The sequence below is a fragment of the Microtus ochrogaster genome, chromosome 8 (genome assembly GCF_000317375.1).
Source record: "Microtus ochrogaster isolate Prairie Vole_2 chromosome 8, MicOch1.0, whole genome shotgun sequence".
Taxonomy (NCBI): Eukaryota; Metazoa; Chordata; class Mammalia; order Rodentia; family Cricetidae; genus Microtus; species Microtus ochrogaster.
The window spans coordinates 66,118,921-66,133,797 of NC_022015.1; the positions used below are offsets into that span (position 1 = coordinate 66,118,921).

At 44.8% G+C, this 14,877-nt stretch overlaps 1 protein-coding gene across 2 annotated transcripts in view; it reads right to left on the reverse strand.

Annotated features, from left to right (window-relative positions):
* Myof (myoferlin) overlaps nucleotides 1-14,877 on the reverse strand; it is a 145,733-nt gene that overhangs the window by 54,301 nt on the left and 76,555 nt on the right. For both annotated transcript variants that reach the window (XM_026781641.1, XM_005352197.2), the window contains 8 exons: nucleotides 14,712-14,828; nucleotides 11,690-11,867; nucleotides 10,227-10,351; nucleotides 6,913-7,019; nucleotides 4,875-5,067; nucleotides 3,655-3,810; nucleotides 807-938; nucleotides 144-307 (listed from right to left, as the gene is read on the reverse strand). In XM_026781641.1, coding sequence (XP_026637442.1) covers nucleotides 144-307; nucleotides 807-938; nucleotides 3,655-3,810; nucleotides 4,875-5,067; nucleotides 6,913-7,019; nucleotides 10,227-10,351; nucleotides 11,690-11,867; nucleotides 14,712-14,828 — 1,172 coding nt within the window. The remainder of the gene's footprint in view (nucleotides 1-143; nucleotides 308-806; nucleotides 939-3,654; nucleotides 3,811-4,874; nucleotides 5,068-6,912; nucleotides 7,020-10,226; nucleotides 10,352-11,689; nucleotides 11,868-14,711; nucleotides 14,829-14,877) is intronic.

Sequence of the window (14,877 nt, forward strand, 5' to 3'; positions counted from 1 at the left end):
CACACACACCACACACACACACACACACACACCACACACACACACACCACACACACACACACACACACCACACACACCACACACACACACACACACACACACAGATCTAGACAACACAGTGACATACAAAGTCAAACACTCACCTTCTTTCAGGGTCGACTATCCAGTCCCCTTCCCACTCCCATCCCTTGGGAGGCAAAAAGAATTCTCTCTTGAGTTTTATTTTTCCCGTGACGTCAGAGAATTTATGACGTCCCACCAGTCCAGATGTGCCCCACTTCCCAAACACAAGGGCTTGGTTTTCATACTGTTAAAAACAGATTGGAGAAATACTATCAGAGACTGAGAAAGCAAGCCAGCTGTGAAATCTAAATTTGCCCATATCTGTGGCTAGATGACATCAGAAAGCAGAAAAGCTGTACACACAAAAAGTATGGGCCTAAACTCGGGCCTGCCAGTGCTCAGGCGACTTTGGGCAAGTCGCTCATCCTCCTAAGAGTCCACAGGCTCTTCTGTAAACTGGGCACAACAGGTTTCTTAGAGTTATTCTAGAGTCCATGCGTGCAAACGGTTGTGAATGCGTTCTGCGAACCGTGATGCATCATGGGAGTTGTTTCCATCTTTGAGTGACACTAAATAGGAGGTAGTGACTCTGGAGTGTTCTACCGTCAATAATTCTCTGGAGGGTCTTCTCCTCATCTCTTGGGCTAAGATTCTTTAACAGGAGGTAGTAATGACTGCTCTCGGTATTAAAAAGAGAAAGTTCTGCTCTACTAGAGAGAAGACAGGGCTGTCATTAAAGGTACCATTTCAGCAAAGACGGTGAAGGAGCCTTCAGCGAAGCTATTGAACTTCTTCTCCACGGCACTTAAACCCAGCCAGATATTCACTCGCAATTCCACAGGCACTTTGGGCCCATTGTTTTTTTCCTGTGGATACTGTGGATGAACAATAGCATCTTAGGTGACAATGGGACAAATACCGCATGAACTGTGACATCACGCTAAAGCTCAAGCGTGCTCAACTTCTACTCATGGCTCCCACCGAACTGAGTTTGTATCTGCTTTGGTTAAAACTGACAAATGATCCTACAGCAAAGATTGAAAGAGGAGCCAAAGCAGTAAGTCCCAAAGTTCCCGTAGCCGTCAAGAGTGCCTGGCCTTTCCCAGCTCTTTGACTCACTTCCATTCTCAAGAACATCTTTTCCTTCATTGATAAACTGTCTGTCATTCATTCAATCAATCAGTCAATCAAAGTGTGAGCCGGAGATTCCCACCTGTCCCTGAGACCGTTCAAAGTGTGAGCTGTAGATTGTCACCCGTTCCTGAGACCATTTCAGGAGGTCTACCAGGGCAGAACACTCTTCCTAAGAGCACCATCGTGAGATCTGTCTTGTCTTGTTGGCATTCATACAGACGAGGCAGTGGCATCCCACTGTACCCATCGGTATTAACAGCACTCAACTCTCAAGCACAGAACATGAAATGCCAGTTCCACTAAAGAATTCCTTTGGCTAAAAAAAAATAAAGAACTAAAACAATTTTGATGGGTTTTTTAAAAAACCCAGTATTGATTACTAGTTTTGTTAAATCCTCACCCTTGAGTACTTGATTGTTTAATACTTGGCATGATAAAGGAGGAAGCTCTCCCAAGTCACTTCACACATTAGCATGTGACCAGTATCTTAACAAAAAGCTCTGTTATAAATTGACCCTTAGAGATAGCTGTGTGTGTGTGTGTGTGTTGAAACAAAGTCTCCTGTGTCCTGTGTTTGTTTTTCTATTTTAATTTCTGTTACAAGTACTGGGGATACAAGTCATATAAACAAAAGCCCTTTGTAGTCTACAATAATATTTTTAATGTTACAAAGAGATGGTGAGACTAAAGAAAAAAAATAACTGAACTAAAAGACTTCTCAAGCTAGAAAATGAGGGCAAAGGGAGTCAACAAATACACAGAGTTTTTCTTTAGATTCTACAACCTAACCCGGAACACACACCCTGGGCTCTCTGGCTTCCTTGAAGCTTTTTAATTGACCAGTTTGCTTCCACTACTGATGATGGGGGTTTTAATTGAGGTTTATCTGAAGTCTGATTCATGCTGCAGAAGACAGCTGAAAGAAGATGACCACTCAGATGCTGCTCACAGCCTCCTGGCTAAGAGCCATGTGGACACTAATAAAGGCCAGCGGATGGGTCCTGGTGGTAGAGAACACCTCTCCTTAGCCCAGCCCTTTCTCTTCTCAAAACTGGTTATTCCTTCCTTAACTCCAAGGAAGTGCTGTTGGGTAGACAGGATCGGGCATCAAATCATGCCAATGAGGGCTATGTTGACAACGTAGGTGCAGCCCAGGCCTCTGTCAGTGTTCCAAGACATGTCCATAGAAGTTCTTCATGAGGGGGGGGGGGGTCCTAGAATGGGGTTGTGGGTCCTAGGAAGCTTGCTGAGTATGGGCAGAATGGTAGATACAGGCACAACCCCCAACATAGGCAGGTAGAGTTCTCTGAGTTCTAGGCCAGCCTGATGTAAATAGTGAGACCCTGTCTCAAAAAACCGATAGTGACTAAGATGATGATGGTGATATTCAAAACTTCTGCTTAAAGTAGCAATTATCAAAACTTTTCTCTATTAGAGCACCTTCTGTCTGTGGTGGTTGATCGTGGTTGTCAACTTGACAGGATCTGAATCAAAAGGTAAGATACTGGACATTGCTGTCAGGATTTTTTTTTAAAGATTTATTTATTGTGTACACAGCATTTTGTCTGCATTTATGCTTGCCAGCCAGAAGAGGGCACCATATCTCTTTACAGATGGTTGTGAGCCATCACGTGGTCACTGAGAATTGGACCTCTGGAAGAGGAGCCAGTGCTCTTAACCACTGAGCCGTCTCTCCAGCCCTATTGTGAGGAATTTTATTAATCAGATATCTGAAGTGTAAAGACCTATCATAAATGTGGGCAGCACTTGCTGGTGGCAACCCAGATGAAGGAAAGAGAGGAAAGATTTTTGCTTTATGCCTGCTTGCCTTCACTTTTGCTGGCAAGTTCATCAACGTTGGTGCTGCCACTGCTAATATTAGGGCTCAGCTTCCAGGTTCCAGTGGAAACCTAAGATCAATTGCTCTTCAGGAATCTGCTGAACCTTCAGCACCAGACTGAGACCGCTATGACATCCAGCTTTGTGGACCAATCAGTCACCAGTTCTTGGCCTTTCTGATTGAGACAGCCACTGTTGAGCCACCCAGACCCTATCCGATAAGCCAATCTAATAGATACACTCTTAATGTGTGTTCATTCTGTCTGTTCTAGAGACCCTTGATCCCATGACTGACTATACCACCCACTTCTCTCAAATACTTGGCATCAGTGGAAGAGATGTATTGCTTGTCTGAGACATGAAGAGAGAAAAATGCATGTCAGAAAGCAAATGACAGTGTCGTGTTACTATTAATGTCAGAGACATCTAGAGAGGTGTCTGTGGTTGAAGGCCAGCCATCCTCATGTCACTCTCTAAAAACTATGATCCCAGAAGGGACCAGAACAGGTCCGCATTGATTTTAAACACCTTAGCTCTGTAGCAGATGAATATAACAAAACAACTCCTCCTTCAGGACAGAATCTGCATGCACTTTTCCATCCCACCGTGAAGACGTACCTTCAGAAGGATGGTTTGGGTTTTCCCACAGTATTTTCCAGAAGCGTTCCCACCGCTGGTGGAGTATAAGACTTGATGGGCAGGAATCCGTGCATAGGCCAGTCTTTTCTCTCCGCGGATCATCCAGATGATAATGTCGGGCATACTGTTCTGAGGCTGCGCAGTGAATTGGGTGGAAAAGAAAGCAGACAAGGTGAGTTTATATGTGACAGGCTGGAGAAATACTGTGTCTCAAAGTCAGGAGACACACAGCTTCTTCAGTCACACGGTGGTTACACAGGGCTAAGGAACAGGCTGTGGGTGACTGGGGGGAAGGAGGAGAGAAACAGGGAAGCAGGAGAAGAGTTGCACCCCACTCTGGTCTGAAAGGCATTTTAGAAAGTACCCCCTCATCTCTCAAGCATCATTTAGAGAAAACCACCAGCAGACCGGAAAACGCTGCAAGCTGCCAGGGCTTGCATGTGTTCCTCAGGGTTATATGTCGAAAAGCTTTTTTTCAACAGTGTTACTCGGCCTAATGAGAGATGAGAAGGCCATGAGTGGTTGACCCACAAGCTCAGATTAATGCCATTGTTGCAGAAGCGGGTTAGTTATCATAAGAACGGGCAGAGTGTAAGACACTATCCCCTAGATCCTCGAGGGACAGGAGGAGTCTGTTTCCTCTTGTCCTTTCAGTCGCAGAGGCGAGGGACACCTGGCACTGATCTAGCAACTCCTGTGTGCCCTGCGCTGTGCTGTCCCCTTTGTAACCGTCATCATCCTCTTTAACTCTTTCCACAACACCGCTGTGATGCAAGTGCTGCATCTCTCCATTTTACAGGCAGGGAAAGCAGAAGTGAGTTAGTTATACAGCTTGCCCAAGGTCACATGTGATCTAGGACTTTCTAATCCACAGTACAGAGGTATTTTAATTCTCTGTGTCGCGATCTACTGTTCCATCACTCAGAACACTCTGGGACAGCACTTAGGAAAGCAGTGATTTTCCTGCAGGCACCTCTAAGGCCCAACTCAAAATTCTCGTCCTGACTTTGGTGACTTTCACCCCCAGTCCTCGGTAGCCTTCCCAGCCCAGTGACTCTTTTGGTTTTTATCATTGACCAGATCGTTCACGGTCTCAAACAAACATCATGGCAGATGCTCCACCCATTGCCCCATCCGTGGTGTTGTCCACAGAATCCTTCTGGAAGCAGATGCCACTAGTGTGATGCCAAGGTGTCTACCTCTTCAGTAAGCTGCATTAATTTATCAAGCCAGTCCTCGATTTCCAACAAGGTGGATTTCACATCGGTGGCTTCAGATCTCATCGTCATAGCTGCCTCGTGTATCTGGGAGAGAAACCTGGACCGCAACTTTCGGATCTGAGTATCCAGAACCGTGACATTGGCTTTTCCGTCTGTGACAGGCAAGGTGTATCTAAAGGAAGGGAAAAAAGAGAGAACTTAAGAATGACATTCTAGGCTTCGAAACCGAGTCCTTATGTTTACACACGTGCCGAACGTATGTCTGCATGCATTTCATGTAGACTGCAATGTCAGTACTGAACTATGGCACTGCTTGATTTAAGCTGGAATTCAGGATATTTTTTGTAGCCCTGACAGGAAAGAGAATAAAGATTTCAAAGCAGCAGAGTCTACACAATGTTCCCACCGCCATCGTCTTCATCACTGCCTTCATCTCAGAAGGTTCTAAAAGAGTTCCAGAAAACAGGAAGGACAGCCTGCCTAGGGCCATTCCCATCCGTGTCCCAGTGGTGGGACCCCCACAAAGACATATGGCTAAGTGATTGACTCAGGTTAGCCCCCTATCATCTACGCTTCCCTGTCACTGTGGCAGCAGGTGAGACCACTGGGCAGGACTGCCACTAGGACCAGGAAATCCAACTTATATTGTCCCCACCTAGAATTTCCAGTCATTTGTACTTCACCCGACACCTTAAACCAAGGATATCTAGCATGGTTCTCCTCAATCATGGGACTGCCTGTTATGCAGCATTTAAGAGACTCCAGTTCACTTCTTTGAAGACAGCTGGATAAGGCCATGCCTTGTTTAGCAAAGCCTACGGTTCGCAGGCATTTTCCAAGTGAAAACTGAAACTCCACGTTTTGGGTTGATTTCGTTAACAACCGTGGCAGCATACGTGTAAAAGGGTTAAGATCCTACAGTGGCCACATAGAACAAAAAACACATGTGAAAGCTGTTGAGCTCGGAAGTCACACTTGGGCCCTGCGAGAATGAGATGCTGACGGCGCTAAGGAGCGGCAGGGCTAAGAAGGTACGTCCTCCCCAGCACCAAGGCTCCATGGGGCATCTCTGTTTTCCTATCTGTAATTAAGAGGCGACCCCTTAGGATCCCTCAGCCTCTCAGTGGGAGCTTTAAGTGCTCACAAAGCCAGTGCGGCCTTTTCACGTCAGCTGCTCTTCAATGACCCGACTAGACCACTAGAAGGCACAAGAAGACAGGGTGACTCAGAGCCCTGCCCTAGAGGAGGAAGTATCTGCTTCCTCAGAGCAAGAGGAGTTACTCAATGTGCTTTTCTTTTCCACCTTCCTGGGTCATGGCTTTATTAGCCAATATTAAAATGAGTTTGGGATGAATCACTTTCCCCCATGATTTCTAAATATGAAAAGATCTGAGTTAGTTCTCCAAGCAACAGCAATGAAAAGGCCTCTGACTAAGCCTATGTACTAGTTTTATCTAACCTGGTTTGGGGAGTGTGTGTGTGTTGTGTTGTGTTGTTGTTGTTGTTTTAACAGATAATGCTTTATGAATGTGCATGTCATTCTTGTAAGGGGCCACTCTGTCTCTGTTGCTCTGAATTTAGTGTAAGCGTCGCTGCTAAAGGGGTGTGGAGCGCTTGAGACACTTAGTAAAAAAAAAAAAAAAAAGCAAACTATTTCTCAAACCATGAATTAGGAACATTGTTCTGAGAGGTGGAATCAATGTCCCCATCTCCCTGTGGAAGTCAGGAGTTCTTCTTCAGGAGGGTGGCTCAGGCTTGTCACTCCGCCCTCCCTTCCCCTCCATTCCCCCTTTGCCTTAGGCTCCTGGGACTAGCTTCCTGAAGTCCAATCTGGACCTCCCTAAGCAACAAACCAGAGAATGGGGCTTTTCAGGGTGATTCAGAAACTCCCCCTGGGGTGAGGTGGGGATTTCAAGAAGCTAAAAAGCAATGCTCAAATGCACTTTTCAGAGAAATACTTAAGAAGATTCTAGAAGAGCTTATGGTCTGAGGATGTGGCGATAGGAAGACCCCGTACCTCGTGTCTTCTATGACTTCATCTATCAACTTCAGCCACAACTCCGCCAACTGGTTTGCAGGAATTTTGCCTTGGATTCCTGATTTCACAGCCTCTATGTTTGATTGCTGAAGAATTAAGAAAGAGAAGAGATAGCTGGAAATTCTGCCATTATACCCAGGATAGCATTATTTCTAAGGCAGGGTAGAGAGTTGGGTAAGGACATAAAAAAACAGAATTACAGAAAAGCCAGAGAGGGCTTTGTTTCCCACTTAGTAATATTGACCAGAGTTTTGTGCTATTTACTTTTCTTCAAAATGCAATTGGCTCTAGTAAGTTTAAGCTATAGAAAACCTTATCATGTATTTTGACCTTTGGAACCATGAAAATATTTTATATAGTCCAAAAATAAGCAGAAAAAAACAATAGGAGCCGGGCGATGGTGGCGCATGCCTTTAATCCCAGCACTCGGGAGGCAGAGGCAGGCGGATCTCTGTGAGTTTGAGACCAGCCTGGTCTACAGAGCTAGTTCCAGGACAGGCTCCAAAGCCACAGAGAAACTCTGTCTCGAAAAACCAAAAAAAAAAAAAACAAAAACAATAGGAATAGGTGAGGAAACCCTTACAAGGATTTAACAGAAGCACTATGGGCTTCATTATATTTTAGATGAATAGTTGAAGTAACCAACGAAACCTATGAAAATAGCATTTTGACTACTTATCCTGAGTTACAAAATAAAGGCAATTCCAACTGTATGAAACTCGAATCAGGAAGCTTGCTGTTCACAGTGAATGATCTCTGGAGGTTAAGTTTGAACAAGGGAATGATTATTATATTTAAAACGGCAGAAACTGGAGTCTCACCGTAAGAAAGAAAGCCTAAGTCCTTGGTAGAATATTAAAATTAGAGGCACCATTCTGGCCTTTAATAAAATTCAGTAGCTATAGAAGTAACTATGTATATGTCTGTGTGTATGTGTGTGTGTGTGTGTGTGAGCCTGAGTTTCTTGGCTGACAAAGCCTATAAGCAACAATATACCAGTAGTCATAATCACTCTAGTAACCAGATTCTTTTTTTTATGCCACTTCCCATTAAAATAACTAAAAAATTTTAGAAGAATGACTGTTTCAGGGCTGGACTTGAGAAAGTGCAAGATAAGCTCAGAACATACAAGCTTGCTAGTGCCGAGCAGCTGTCGACCGAGAGAGGAAGGGAGTGCCCTCTGTGCCTAGCCAAAGTCCTGGTCATGGAAAGCCACTATCTCTGTCAAGATTGGCCTGGAGCTCAGACAGCTTGGTCAGTGGAGAGAGATGGTAAGAACCAGGGCAAAGACCCCAAAGAATGACCCACACACCATCAGAAGAAAGATGGGACCAGTTCTCCACCAACTCCCTTGAGGAAGGGAACTGGAAACTAATAAGAATGGAGCATTTCAATTTCTATTTTATTTATTTTTTAAATTGCATCACTTTATGTGCATGGATGTTTTGCCTGAGTATACATCTGTGCACCACACATGTACCAGGTACCCTTGATGCCAGAAAAAGGCAGCAGATCCCTTGGAAAGGGAGTGACAGGTGGTTGTGAACTGCCACGTGAGTGCTGGGAACTGAACCCAGCTGTTCTAGAAGGAAGAGAGGCAAACACTCCTAATCACAGGGCTATCTATCTAGTCCCCTCGATTTTATAGTAAAGTTCAACTATCCTTCTGCAATGGTGCTCCCATCCCTACACGGAGGCGGAGGCTTCTTATTCTTAAGCATGTTTACTTCTCTAGGGTCCGTGATGCTCCCTGGGGCTGTCGGCAAAATGAAACCCCAGCAATGGGATGGGAACAAAGTATTCTGCTTCCGTTCAGGGTCGTGGAGCTGCGTGTGAAATCTGGGGCTGACTGATCCACGCTCGTGACCACTCACTGCCGGTGAGGTTCAGGACAACCTTCCCAGCTCTGCAGTCTTCAGTGACCTCAAATTCCCCAGGGTAACTGTTTCCTCATCACAGACAGAAACTGGACTATGACTGGTGACCCTATACTGACCCAGCCCTCGCCTCTCTCAACATTGTTGCTGCTCTTGGGAGCATCAGCCAGGACACTCACACGTACCATTGGTGGCATGGAAAGATGTAGGAAGAGGACTCGTATTGCCTTTATAACAAAAAGCAGTATTTTTAAATTTGCTATGAAGTCTTTGATCAGGTTTTTTTCCTCATATATCTTGGTCTAGTCCTTATAAAATAAGGACTTATAAATTTAATATAAATTAAAATCGTTTTGTCATTAAGATATTTTAATCACATATTAATGAGATCACTCACTGTGATATTCTCATACATGTGACATATATTATCTTCAAACGCCTTTTTTCTTACACCCTAAATTACATAATTTTGAAGTAAAAGCACTGATGCCAGGTGGATTTTATCCATACCCAACAGATGCAAGTTAGGATCTTTAAATTGAGTGGGCCTGTCTCAAATGTGCCACGTTCTCCTCACTACTGTGGTGGATCAGTGTCAAGAAGGTGAAATCATGCAGATACTGTAATGGAGTTCTACCAGAGGGAACCCCCTGTCACGATCTTCAAAGACAGAACATTTCTCCATTCTGAAGCAAGAGCAGAGAATGTAGGCCTGGCTCTTCCCGTGGCAGAAATTATCACTGTGATCGCAGCAAAGTCGCACAGGGTGCACATAGCGATAAGAACAAAGCACCCTTCATCTACAAATCAGGCAACACCTGAGCCCCTCTCCTCTGGCCTCTGGCCTTTCGCAGCCTCCTGTCTTTCTCAGGAAGAGAACCTGTATCCTGGCATGTGCTCGCACAAGCCTAAGACGGCACTTCCTTGTGGTTAGATTTGGCTATATGACTGGATTCTGGCCAATGGAAGTGGTTAGATATGGCTATATGACTGGATTCTGGCCAATGGAAGTGGTTAGATATGGCTATATGACTGGATTCTGGCCAATGGAAAGTGAGCAGGAATCAAGTGTCTGACCTCTGGGTGTTTCCTAGTAAGAGGTCCTTGTCATCCCCTCACTTTTTCCCCACCCCTTAGGCCGGAGGGTGGATGTTTGTGGTGAGCTGTCTCTATGGGATGGACTGAGGTAATTTCTCAGTGAAGAGTACAGCAACGGGGTGGGTGGGTGGGTGGGAGCCTGGGCCACAGCACCAATGAACTTCTGCTAGTTCCAGACCATTTCCCTCAGCTCTTAGTCAGAAATTCCTCTTGTCCACCATTGTCTCTTAAGACCTTGTGCTACAATGGCCAAGCTTACGCACTAACTGGTGCTTAACTTCCGGTTTGGTGAAAGGAAGTGCAGGATGGATAACTCACCAGCCGCTCTGCCATGACTAGGAGAGTGTTCACTGCATCCAGGCGATGACTAATATCCTCCCAATAGGAAGTCAGGGTGACCACCGGCTTCGTTTGGGCCCAGGGTAAGTAGTAATAGTAGTTCCCTGGTATGGAGAATCAGAGGTCAGTAAGCACGGGACACTTGAAGTGGGCAACATACTTAATAAATAGGTGTGCTGTCAGAGCTGCTCCACGTGCTGGGGGAATGGTCTTGTTTGTTTGTTGTTTTGGGTGTTGGAGATTAAACCCAGGGCCTCACACAAGCTAGGGAACTTCTCTATTACTGAGCCACACCCAGGCACTATTCAGATTCATCAGTTTTATTCTGTTGAGCAACAGGGGAATAGGTGGTTCGTTCATCTGCTTTTGTAAATCTCTCCAAAATAACCAGCAAACTGGGGACGATAATCTCAGGATCACACAGCTGGACATCCACGATGGTTACGTCATATGCATTGCAATAAGAGTAAAGCACACTGGGGGTTAGGGTCACCGTTTCCTCATGAAAACCGTTCTTTTAAATTATTGTTTTTGCTGGAAGAGGAGCAAGCACCCCACCCCAAGCCCTGTTCTTTGCAAACCTCGGCTGCCTGCGTGGGGTTGGCAATACTCGGAAGCTTTCTGTAATTAGGACTAAGTATTTGATATTTTAAGGGCATTTTATGCTTTAAATTGTCCTGTTCAAAAAAAAAATTAAAAAAAATTGTCCTGTTCAACAATGTAGGTAAAAATATAGCATTATTGTTGGACTGTTTATGTGCACAGATCCATATATTTAACATATAATTAAACATATAATTAAAAAGAAAAACAGAATCTTTTAGAAAAAAGACGAGGTGATGGGACTGGGTGAGTACCAGCGAGGACCAGAAGTCTGGCTCTCCTGGCGTCTGAGCCAGACTGCAATTCACGTCATCTACTGAATCTAAGGGAGATAAGGTCTTGATGGGCTACAGCTGCTCTTGGGAATAGGGCATTTAGTGGGGTCACCATCTTGGGATTTTATGAGCTCTGGTGTCCAGCTAGGGAATAGGATTAGAAACCTGGGGTTCAGCTCCTGGGAAATGGGACCTGGGTCCAGCCACCCCCTTTCCCTTTCTGCCTGTGTGCTAGCACGCCCATGTAATGGCGCGTGCACGTGAGCGGGCAATGAGAGAACAGCTTGTAGGAAACAGTTTTCTCTTTCCAACATATGGATTCTGAGGGCTGAGCTCAGGTCGTCTGGCTTGGTGACAATCTCCTTCACCCATGGAGCCATCTCACTGGCCCCCAAGTCTAGCCGCTCTTGTGGGTTCCTAAACTCCAATCACCTCATTATATTAGCTAATGAGATATTGGGCATGATGACCACCAGAGGGAAGGTACAGTACAGGCTTCTTGTCCTGAGAGATATCCACTGTAAGCAAGAATAAATAAGAGAGAACACTTAGCGCCAGTCTTACCATCAAATACTGCACGGCTGTATTGGGTCGTTGATGCCAAAGGTTTACAGGTTGCATCAAACTTGTTGCCATAGTTTCCGATGCTGACTTCAAACTGAATGGCCTCGCCGACATCTTGCAACATGGTGGCTGAATGGAACACGGCGGACAGGCTGTACTTCCGCCTTCGCTGGTATTTCTATCAAATAAGGGTAGGTACGAGGTTCAGTAGCATTTCATTTGTCTGTGTATATATGTGGATTTCCGGCAGACACAATTCTAAGCCCAGGTAATTAGAACCTTACAAATGGTAGGCAAATACTCCACCAGGGAGTTACACCCTCAGCTCCAAAAGGATATATTTAAAATGAGTTCATTAAATATATATATTTTTAATATTGATGTACATGAAGGGGGTCTGGAAGAATATAACTCAAATTGCTAGTGGTGATATTATCTCAGAGGGCAGAGAGATAGCGGCAACTTTACTTTCTAACTTATACGTGGCTGATATTTTGAGTCACTGAAGTATTCATTTTTAATTAGAAATAAAAAACAAGATTTTAATTTTCAGTTTAAAAAGAAGTGAAATTGTATTTTCTCTCTTCCACCCCAAGTCTCTCTTCTCTCTCTCCATCAGTAACTTAACTGAATTCTCTTTCCTGCTCTATCTAGATCAAGGTTTTATTCAGTAGAATGGATCACTAATTGTGGGTGGGGCTTTTGGGTTGTATGAGTCAAACGTTTGGCCATTGATTTACAGAGATACCCAGACAACTGATTCAAAAACACTTAAAAAAAAACACTAATATCCTTTTTATTTACTAAATATAATCAAACACAATTATTCTTGTGTCATTCTTGATTTTCCTGTCTCTTTCTATGAGACTATAGGCTGAGAGACGTTCTTGCGACAGCCAGGCAATCTCAGCTAGTTGTTGGCCCAAACAGATCAAAGATGGCAAGATGAGTAGATTTCATGTCATGAATCTTCTTTGTCATCACCGGCCTCTAGTCTCCATGCTTGTGCAAGAAGAGCTGTAAGGAATTCCTGATTCTAGAGACAAACATATGAACTTACATTCGAGGCAGATCATCTAGCCTTCTTTTTGGAAATTTTCATGGGTGCGTCCTTAACTGCATTTAAAAGCAAATGGCTACTGTGGTTCTTTTGCTATTTATATCACCTAAACTGATTGTTCTGTATGGTAACATAAACTTCCAAGAGAGAAGAAAGGCTATGATCTTTGCTAACTTGTGGGGAGAAATACTTCTTTTCCTGTGTAGAGTTGTGCCCTGTGGCTTGCTTCCCACAAAGGATAAATAAGGGGTAAGTGAGGGGGGAAAGGGAAAGGCAACCCCCCAGGAAGAACGGGGGAGCATTAGCCTATGCTCTTGATGGAGTGAAAGGAATGAACCTGTTGCAGACGTTCCAAACGCGTCGAATGGAAAAGTCCATCAGTCCTGCTTCAGATACTAGCTCGACTTCATTGTCTTAGTGCAGTAGGTGAAGCTGGTGCAAACAAGGCCACAGAGTGTAGGGGAAACGGAAAAGTCTCCGCTAAAATGAGTAGACATTTGCCCTGTCAGTCACGCTAAAAGGGGGCAGAGTTTACAGCGGGTGACATTAGTTTACTTCAAGGAAGGAAACTGCCTTGGCTTAGCTGAGAACTTATGAGAACTTGAGATAAAGAAGTGTTCAAGGCACCGACTGGGTCTAGCAGTAAGAAGGCAGGCTGGAAATGGACAGGACGGCTGATAAAAGGGACTTAGAAACTGCTATACCCTAAGTTAACATGTAAACCCCATCTGCCCAAGGACTAGGTAACATCTTGGGATTCTGGGAGCTGTAGTTCTTCGAAAACGACAGCAAAGCCTCATGGGAAAGTACAGTGGTTTATAAGTTTTGTCCATTAAAAACTCTCGACCACGCGTCTCAGGGCCACTCGGTGGAAAGTTTCAAAAGCTCGCTTTAAATTTGGCCCAAAGTGGTAGAACTGGTTTTTCTGTAGCCAATCTCAGGATTAACGGGAAACAGCCTGAGCCCCTAGGCGCTGAGAAAGCCACTTCATGTCTGCATCCCATTGTTTACTTTGTCATCGGGGAGGGAGCTCTTCCTCATATACTCTCCACCCAAGGGCACTGTTTGGGCACTCTGTTCTAGCTAGGGACAGTGGAGTATCGGTGGTCAGTCTTAATTTAGAACTTGATTGGATTAACAAATCTAGGATTAGTCGCGCCTCTGGGTGTTTGTGTTTCCAGAGAGAAAAGATCATGAAGTCTTGGTTGTAATGAATAGATTATTGTTAGTGTCCAGGCAAACCTGGTCCCTCCCTTTGAGGACCTGAGAGTGCATCACACAGTGCATGCATGGCAGACAATAGTACAGTGTCCCTTTAAAAGGCAAAACTCTGTCTACCTCTCTCTTCTTCCTATATCTCTTCCTCTCTGCATATCTCTCTCTCTCTCTCTCTCCACTTTCCCCTTCTCTCAATAAACTCCCCCACTTAAGCTCTGTCTGCATGGCGCATTTGTCTCTTGTTCACCCGTTAAGTTTCCCCTTGTGCAGAATAACTACAATTATCCCTTGTATATATGATGATGACATAATTGGGAGTTGGTGACAGTAGGAGGCAGAGAAAGCAGATCACAGGGACTGTAAGATCCTGGCCTCTTTCTCTGCCCCCTCCCCTTTCTGCTGCCTTCCACAGTGAAGAAACCCTCAACCACACACTCCTTCCCGGATGCTGTTCTGTCCAGTTTGCATGGGACTATACATGGGCCAAACCTTTAGAAACAGTGAGCCAAAAATGAGTCCTTCTGCCCTGAAACTAATTGTCCAGCAATTTTGGTCAGAGTGCCAAAGGCCAATGCACCTATTAACATCTCGGTGGCTGAAGCAAGCCTCATTACCTTCATATGATTGTCATAGCGAATGTTGGGGGGACTGACTATGAAGCCGGTCTTTCTCCAGTTCTCCTGTAGATAACCCTTGGTGCCCTCAATCCCTTCCATCCCATGCCACGTTCACACTAACATTTACCTCAACAACCAGAAGGTCATCATTTGAAATAGGCTCAAGCTTCTTTTCTGGTGGTTTCTTTTCAAGGAAAGTGGTCAGTTCAACCAAGATCCTGCCTCTGTAGGCTACACCTTCTCCCTGGAAGGCAAGAACACAGGATTATCCCCATAGGCGGTCTCTCTCTCTC